Source organism: Ammodytes marinus (assembly GCF_949987685.1).
Source record: "Ammodytes marinus genome assembly, chromosome: 12".
NCBI lineage: Eukaryota > Metazoa > Chordata > Actinopteri > Uranoscopiformes > Ammodytidae > Ammodytes > Ammodytes marinus.
The window spans coordinates 17,254,759-17,264,151 of NC_137216.1; the positions used below are offsets into that span (position 1 = coordinate 17,254,759).

General features: G+C 38.0%; 2 protein-coding genes across 2 annotated transcripts in view; one reads left to right on the top strand and one right to left on the bottom strand.

Moving 5' to 3' along the window:
• The window catches only part of lrp2a (low density lipoprotein receptor-related protein 2a), a gene marked incomplete at both ends in the record, with an annotated part of 49,336 nt that extends 46,606 nt beyond the window's left edge, over positions 1-2,730 (bottom strand). The window contains 1 exon segment of the mRNA XM_080038332.1: positions 2,661-2,730. Coding sequence (XP_079894458.1) covers positions 2,661-2,730 — 70 coding nt within the window.
• Positions 2,731-3,718: 988 nt separating this feature from the next.
• On the top strand, positions 3,719-7,471 carry LOC307258799 (coiled-coil domain-containing protein 89; the record flags this gene model as incomplete). The annotated part of the gene is made up of 7 exons (XM_080038466.1): positions 3,719-3,778; positions 5,689-6,161; positions 6,571-6,701; positions 6,786-6,922; positions 7,026-7,102; positions 7,180-7,279; positions 7,385-7,471. 7 exons carry the CDS (start codon positions 3,719-3,721, stop codon positions 7,469-7,471), a joined length of 1,065 nt encoding a protein of 354 aa, XP_079894592.1.
• Between the last annotated feature and the right edge of the window lie 1,922 nt (positions 7,472-9,393).

A 9,393-nucleotide genomic window follows, 5' to 3' on the forward strand; every position in this document is an offset into this window, starting at 1 on the left:
TATATGAATGCATCTTCAAAATGCCAACAGTCTTTGGACACGGTCTACCACGGAGCACTGAGATTTGTTACTTCTTTTAAAACCCTCACGCACCACTGCTCTTTGTATGCTCGAGTTGGATGGTTTGCCCTGTCCACCCGCAGACTCCATCATTGGCATATTCTAATTTATAAAACCATCCTCGGGGTTCTTCCTACATACCTGCAGAAGTATGTCATTCAGAAAAGCACAGGAAAGTATCAGCTCCGCTCTGAGGACTTGTTTTTACTGACTGTGCCTAGAGTCCGTACTGAACTGGGGAAAAGGGCATTTAGTTATGCTGCTCCTTTTTCATGGAACCAGCTGCAAAATGCGCTAAAATTTAAGGAGCTGGTTTCTCTAAACATGTTCAAGTCCTTACTTAATGATGTTGAAGCTGGCTCTTCTGTCTGTACATGCTTTGTTTGATGATGTTCTGACTGTGACTCTATTTGTATGTTCTCTGTTGTTTTTAAATGATTGTCTGTAACTAACTGTGCTGCTGCCTGTCTTGGCCAGGGCTCTTTTGTAAAAGAGATTATTAATCTCAATAAGACTTTCCTGGTTAAATAAAGGTTAAAAAAATAGTGTATGTTACCTAGACTAAGTGAGCTTCAGGAAAAGAAAGGATTTGCTCCACGTGTGCCAACTGTGTTCCTGTTTCTAACGCAGGGTTACTGTTGCACAAGGATTTAGGCTCCTACGCCGGAAAGAAGCCGGTATGAGTGAGGTTTAACGTGCACGTGCTGGCCAAGATTGTGTTTGGGATTGAAAAGTTTGACCACAACAGAAGACATTTTAACAATGTCATTACAGGCTCAAACTAAGAAATAGTTTAACAGAATCAAGATAGTTCAGTCTGAGCAAAATGCTAGCAGACAACAATTACACTGGCAACATGTTGTCTGATTTCATTATGCTGTCTAAAATTCCTCTTATGTAAAGAAAAGAGGAATATTTGTAAAGTTCTTACTGCGATCTCATTAAGTTATTTTACTGGCCAATGATTAATGTAGAAAACAACTCTATTTACTGACAAAAACATGTCTAGAACAGCAAAATGGCAGAGGATAGTTAACAAACCATTAGCTATTAGTGCCAGTGTAAGCATTCTGCAGCAGCATCCACTTTAAGGGCTGGATAATGTGTTACGGAACATCTCGGGAGAAACAACTGTCAAACCAAAGGATTTTTTAGGGGGATTAATCAGAGATTAGAAAAATCCGTCTTTCGCCCTCATAGTAAAACAACATAAATAAACCATTACTAATCTCTTGAGTGTATTGTTAAGAGACACATATTTCAATCTGATACACACAACGCCAAATAGCCTTCAGGAAGGACTTTCAATATTCAGGGTTAAAGATAAATGACTCTAGTAATCGTATTTGAGAATAGTTTATCACTATCTGTTAATCACAACAAATCTAAGCTAATGATCAACACAAGCGTGCTGACAAAGTCTGCTGAGAGTGTGTGGTTTGAGTCAAGTCATCATTTTGTTCACCTCAGTTGTCATCTGCAGTTTCAGCTGACTGCTGCAATTCAAAGGAAATGCCAAGGAATTTTTCTAAATGCTACAGTCTCTCTGTTACAGTGTCTGTTTGGCAAGGACATTCTGCGTTTTCTATTTTAATGTTTCTGTTGGCCAATGAGGAAATGGGTCTATGCCATTTCAAAATGAATAAAATAAGGAAGCTGTAAACATGGCCTTATTCTTGGTACAGTTTTTTTTTTCAGAGCTCCAAACTGCTCCTTAGGTAGAAATGGTTCCATTCTGCAGCAGCTGCAGTGTAATTAGTTGCTTGATTCACACTAAGGAGCTTACATACTAAGGGTTGAGCAAAAAGAAAGCAGATTACAATTTGAGCAGTAGGATCTAGCTGGGCTACAAACACAAGAGACAGAAACACACAAGACTGACGTGTATAAAGAGCGCTATCTGAGCATTTGGGGCGTCACTGTCTCACATTTAAAAAGATAAAGCTCTTCCTCCAAGCAGGAATCAAGTTTGAGTCAGTGGTTTGCAGCGTAGGCTATGGCTATAATCTGTTCCACTGAATGAGATTTGTACCAGTAGCTCTCAGTCCTTGCAGATTGTCTGTAAGTCACATGCTCTTTTCTGTTACCTAGCAACAGTAAAGCTCAGGCAAAAGTTCCTCAACAGAACTTCCAATCTGTCTGAGGGAGGCTTTGTGCTCAACCTTTAAAGTAATACTATGTGGTCAAAACATGTAGCACTAGAGCCAGAATTACTTTACATAGTGGCCACATCAAAATGACTCATTATAACAGCGGCTATTTGATTCACCAACAAGGTCATTTCCATGTGTTTTGTTGAATTAGACTATGTGGTCACTTTGAATCGTGTCAACCTTGAACTTTTACACATTTTAATAGGCTATACATAGCCTATATAGTTGTTCTTCTGAGCTAAAGAATAACATTTAATTGAATCAGACAATAAACTATTCCACTTAAATTCCCCTGCACAATAACTGGTTTGTTTTGATGAGCAACAAGTCCTACACTTGTTGACTCACTAGCACAACAACTCTGCAGGTCCTCAGTGCATATTTCAGCTGACAGTCTGCGACCAGAAAGAAAAAAAATAAAAGGAAAACCTTCCCTAGGCTACTTACCTTCAGAGTGGCACCATCGAACACAGCATATGAAGACGAGAAAGAGTTTAAGTAGCGGTGCTCTCCACATTCTGGCTGGTCCGTCCAGCTCCACTGTGCAGATGGAGGAGCTGCAGGGACTGGGGCTGGATGGGATGCTGTAGCTTTCCTCTGTCTCCCTTGCCGTTAGTTGATGAAAGGGGCGTGCACAAAGGCCAGGACAGCCGCTCCCCCAAGCCAGTCTCGGCCCTCCGGATAAATCCCTGGAATCTGCATAATGCCATTCAGGTCCGACTTGTCCTGAGTGCCAGTGATTTTTTACTCACTGCAGGCTGTCATCACTGTTTATTTCCTCCGCACTTGGGAATTAGGAGAGTGTTTAGCCTACTCTTTGTACCAGGAAAATAATGATGTGAGTAGGCTAATAGCCTACAAAAAAAAATATATATATATAGGCTAATAAGTGTCCTTAAGGAGATGAGTCATGTAGCCTAATCCCTATGTTGCCGGACACACACACACAAAGCAGCTATAGCCTAACGTAAAACTTGGAAGTATAGGTTCTTTTGAGTGTTTTGTTAATAGGCTATTACACCAATGCAAAAAATAATGTCTCTAGGCTAGCCTTCTTTGCTCAAGTGACATATAAATAAGCAAAAACAATTGGCCTAAATCGATCGGAAATGATCAATAATGAACTAATGAATTAATAGGAAAACTACAACTGCTACCATGTTTCTTTCGAGACCTGTAGGCCTACCTCCACCACAGTTCTAGCATGGACCTAGCGGCTGGCCCATGGACGTCTATGGGACTTGGGTGACTTGCCTGGTCAAAAGCCCAACACCTCCACGGTGCGGCCGAGACTGGCACCAACATTTCACCTGCTGCCGCTCGCTGAACCAGAGCAAGAGGACGGAGTAAAGATGGTTGCCATTAGCGACCAAGCAACTGAGACGACTTCGAGATTTTCTCTATGAAATGTAAAGCTAAGTCTTGGGCAAAAAAAATAACATAAAGTGTTTGATTAGGTAAAAGCTGGGAGGAAGCACTACCATCCCTCTTAGTTTTTACTTGTCATGGCAACTCCACAGAGAAATGAAGAAAAGTGTATGAAGTTAGAGGGCAACACGACGGAGGTAAGTAAAAACTCATCGATGGCGTCAATAAATCTGTCGTAAGAGTCTGTCGGCCTACATGTTAGGCTATTTTTAAACTAGTAGCTAGTTAGGTTAACCGTCGCTTCGCTTGAATTAACTAACTAAATGTCAAGCGTTCTTAGTTGATGTTACAATATCTTATTGAAGTGGTATAAAAATTATTTAAAGCTAAATTAGCTTGATAAAATAAAGTTACAGAACAGTAAAGTAAGCTAACAACTGTTCTGTCCGCTATAGCTCTTCTTCACCTGTTATCCAGGCTAATGTAGGCTACAGTAGACTCATCTGTTTTGTGATAGCCTATCTAGTAGGCCTACAATTCTTTGGTTACTAAACTAAACTTTTTTTGACAACAGTAAATATACAAACATTGAAGTTCAGCAAATAGCATAATTAACAATCTTCTTAAATATAGGCCTAGGCCATAAAGCGAATAAAACGATAATTATACAATAGGCTATTATACAAATAGGCTTAAAAAAAACAGGGGTAGGCCTAGACATATAGTCAGAATGTTTCGGGGGGGAAAAGTTTCCAAAGTTTGTTAATTTGTCCTTGTTTAGTAAGTTGAGTGAGAGGAAAGTTTTAGGAGAAAAAGCAAAATGAATGGTAGTGGTTTAGCCCATTTCTGTTCAAACTTGGCATCTACAATGATCAAATGAATCAGGTATTCAACAGCGCCATCATCTGGATAATTATGGTAGCAGATATTTAAGATTAGACAGAGGAGCTTCAAGAAAATGAGACTTTGATTATTCCACAGGATAAAACAAGTGATACATTGTTTCAATACAGTGTACACTTTAACATTTACTTCGTTAGCCTTGTTTGGAAATACACTATTTTAAGAGAAATGTGCTGCTTTACTTAACTTTAAGTTTCTTATTATTACCATTTTAAATTAATCACTTTATCCTCTTAACTACACCACTAAAAGTCAGGAGAACAATGCACCTTATAGCCTACTACACTACATATGAAATATGTTGCTTAAACTACAACTCTTTTGTTATGGTTGTGTCGTGGAATTGTGATATCAACCTTTAAAAGATGAGAATTTAGGCAATTAATACCAGATGACACAATGTTTAAATACAAATATAGAACAGATCTTTATTGTTTGCAAACAAGGGTCAAAACAGAACAATGCAACAAGGGGATTGAAATGAAATGACCACCAATAGGCAGTCTTACAGAGAAGTTATAGCAAAATCTATTGACGCACGATCTTTAGCCTACGTAATAGATTTCCAGGGTTGGAATAGTGAGCCATAACAAACATAGTTGGCTAGTCTCCAGTACATACTATCTTGGTTAAAACAACCTGACTTTATCTTACACAAGACTAAGGTCAGAAGAGTTTGACCGATTCCATGAAGATTCACAATTTATGATAATACAAAATAGTGTAAATATATTTCATATATTCATACAATAATAAATCCCCTAACATTTGTGACTAGAATATTTTATGTATGCCATTTATTTATTTATTTATCTATCTATCTATCTATCTATCTATCTATCTATCTATCTATCTATCTATCTATCTATCTATCTATCTATCTATCTATCTATCTATCTATCTATCTATCTATCTATCTATCTATCTATCTATCTATCTATCTATCAGATTAAAATGCAGACTACCATTGAAGTCAATCAAAAAGGTACAGATTGACCACATTTTCTTTGAGGTAGTTTAAAAACTGGGTCATCATTAATTGGTTGGCCTCTTGAGAGCACTTCAAATCAACTTTGGTTCATATCTTGATCTCAATTCGGTCCACCAATAAACATTATTATCAGATCGGTGTCCCCTGAAGCACAGGACAACTTTACTAAGAAGTAGCCACAAATGCCTGGTGTGCTTTTCCCCTTGTTTCCAGCATATGGACAGTATTCAGAAGGCACTAGTGAAATTCCAAAGTCTTTTTGTGGATGATACAACGGAGACAGCGACACTTCGGTCCAGGATAGGTGAACAGTCAAATCTGATCTGCATGCTGAAACAGAGAGCAGACGAGCTGCTTCTTCGATGTCAAGCCTTGCAAAGAATCAACATGGAGCTGGAGGGCCGAGTAACAGACTTCCAGACAGAACTGGGCAGTGAGAGAAAGAAAACAGAGCTATTGGAGAGGAGGTTTATGGTTTTAGCTGCTAACAACCAAGCGATTATTGTATTCATGGACGAGCACAAAAGTCACAATGCCCAGTTGAAGATGGAAAACGAACAGCTTCAGTCAGAGAATGATACGCTGTTCTCCCAAAAATTGCAGGATAAAGAAGTGTTAGTTCAAAAACAGATTCAAGAAATCAATCAGCTGACTGAGAAATACACCAATAAGGAGAATGAATATAGGTAAGAAATGAATGAGAATCAATGTGTGCAAAATCTTGAGTGGCTGATTGGCAACAAGAAAATGAACAGCAATTGTGTTCATATTTTTTATGTTGTAAGGAATTGAACTAGTTCAACTGCCAACCTTTTACAAGTTCCCTTTTTAAAATGTTTTCTTTCTGCGTTATTTTAAATTGAATATGTTTTGTGTATGATTGGGAATGTTGGCAAAACAAAACAAGCAAGTTGAAGATTTCACTGTTGGTTCCTAAAAATTGTCATCTTATTACATGGTTTATTGTTTTATTCTATATGACTGAAAAATTGGTCCACAGATCAACCCATGATGAAATCATTAACAGTTGCAGCACAAAGCTGTATATTGGACATAATATTAATGACTGAGATGAATTTTACATCTGTGTTTAAGGGTGGAAATAGCTGAATGTCAGTCAAAACTCCTGGAACAAGCAACTCACCATCAAGCCAATGAGGCATCGCTACTTGATCAATTGCATGATGCTCAACAACAGCAAAGAGACGCTGTAAAGATGTGTCAAGGTAGGTAGTCAACATTCTATCATTCTCTGAAGTGCTGCAAAATACAAGCACTTATAAAATGTGTGGCCTTATTTCCATGACTAGACCTTAAGCTGAAGCTACAGAAGGCTGAAGAAGAGCATGCTTCGAAGGAAATCAACACGAGAGAAACCATAACGAGCCTCACCAAAGAGAAGGATAAATTATTGTATATGTCTATGGAAAGAGGGAAAATTATACAGGTGACTGAAAAGAAAATTTGTTTTCCTCACTGAAATCAATATCTTTACACATATAAACAAGTAATTTAATTTACACCTACACACACATTGGTCTTAAATACAGGAGAAGCAAGAGGAAATCCAGCAGCTGGAGATAAAATGTAAAGAAGACAAAAAAGCCAGAGCCAAAGCAGAGGACAGGTAAATTGTGCATCAACACACTACTGGTTTAATAAAAACCTTTTATGAATAACAAGTATGTCTATGTCTTGCCTCAGGTTTGTACAGGAAGCAGAAGCAGTGAATACAGATGTAAAGGTGAAGTCTCTTCAGTCTGCTCTTGATGATTCCAAAACAAAATACAAGAAGTTCAAAAAGGTTTGTAGATATCTAAAATATTGAAAAGTTCAACTGACACTAGCCCCATGTAGGACTGAGAATGTGCTCAACATATTTTTTATTTCGTCTGACATTATTTTACAGGATTTTGAAGCCTTCAAAGAACACAGCACCAGCCTCCTTATACAAGAAAGGGAGTTAAATAAGAAACTTCGCCACATGATGGGCTAAACTTTAGTATACTGAAAGTGTTGTGTTTTCAATAAAACAAATAATTATCATCAAGAATGTTTCCTCACTGATTTTGCTTACGATTAACAAATGCAGCACACACACACACACACACACACACACACACACACACACATATGGATCTTAGGAGTGCGAGCTAGATTCATCTTATTTTCCTCAGAAGATAGTAGAAAATATCCATAACCAGGATAGTAAGTGAGTATTCTGTTTTTTGTATCCATATGTAAAGCATCTTTGAAAGTCTAAAAAAGCGCTATATAAATATTTTAATTGGTATTATTGTTAATGACTTGTAGTACTAAAACAAACGACCAGTTAGGTTGATAGACAAGGTTTTAAGAGAGCAGATATTGTTGGCAGGCATTCAGAAATAGTTAGAATCCGACATGAGGCCTACCTGTAGATGATGGACCGCAAAGTTGCATCTTAGTGAGCAAATGCTGTGACAGGAGAAGGGTAAGTGAAGTCATCATCATCTTCTCCAATTACATTAATGATCTGGCTCAGGGCCCACAGTGATCCTGAAGGCACTCTATTGTCAAGAACCTGCTGACCGTAGACCAGACCTTCTGTGCCAGTGTCATCCATGGTGATTGTCCTGATTTTGTTTACTTCTATGAGAGATGGTATGGACACTGTTTACATGCCTCCAAACATTGACCTGTTGAACAAACTTCAAACCCCAGCATCAAGCCAGGAAACTCACCCAAATCATACTGCAACTGCGTGTGATATTTTAAACATATATTTTTTAAACCTACCTACACCTAAACTATATTTCCAGGTTTCAGTAGTTCAGCATGGCATTGCTAATTTTTTGTTGCCACTGCTGACACACAGGCGGAAAGCTTTTAACATTCTAAGAGGAATGTGAAACATTTACTTGTACTTGTTACTTCAAAGGGCATTGACTAGGTACAGTAAACCAGGACATGACTGGAGATTTAACGACAGATGTAAGATGTAACCCAAAACTCCCGCTGCCTCTCTAAATACCCAGGGACTCTCCATCGTGTCTTTTGGCATGATGGGTAGAGAAGAATCACAGGACACAGGTGTTCGGGATTGTGGAAGAGACAGTGGTAATGACCAAATTGCTGCTTTAATGGCCTGCAGAACTGTCCCACTGCACCCAACCTGGTTAGGATTGCTGTATGTGAAGACACACAAACAGCTGTGAGCTTTGCTGAATTCTAGGGGGCTGCCTGAGAATGAGTGCAGTTCTATCCTCACACTTACCCAAAGAGGGCAGCACAAACAAATATGTCCATTGTGCAAACATTGTATAGATCATGTTTGGCTTCTGTTAAAGAGGACAAGAATGTGCAGATCTTATCCTCTCTCTTGTGGATTAATTGCAATATTGTCACACAACTCCATTGTGATCAGAATTAATTTCAAACACAAAGCAGAAACATTCCAAAACTGTCTATAGTATATCCCAAACATGTAAATAATCTTTCAAGCATTATATAAGAAACTTGGTAACCTTCAGTAAGAAGTCCATGATCTGTAAAAATATAGTTTAGTGTTTTAGTGCAAAGACATTGTTGATACAATTCAGGATTCCTTAATTCCAAAACTAAAGAAAATATGACCACTGGTTAGTACTTTTGCTAATGCAGCACATATCAATTTTATAACACAAAAATAATAATGTGTAGCCTATATATAACTAACTAAAATGTAATACAATTTTCTATTCCTCTTGCCTTTACCTAAACTACTATATTACTCGTCCACCATTTACACATTTTTGTATTTTATACATGTAGCTAAATTAAACCTTTTATATAAGAAAAGATAAGATAAGATTTAAAAGCCCATGTGGAGAAGAGTCTAGAAGAAAGTAGCACTCCGCTCACATTTGCAGACATAATGGGGGACAATAACAAAGGCAT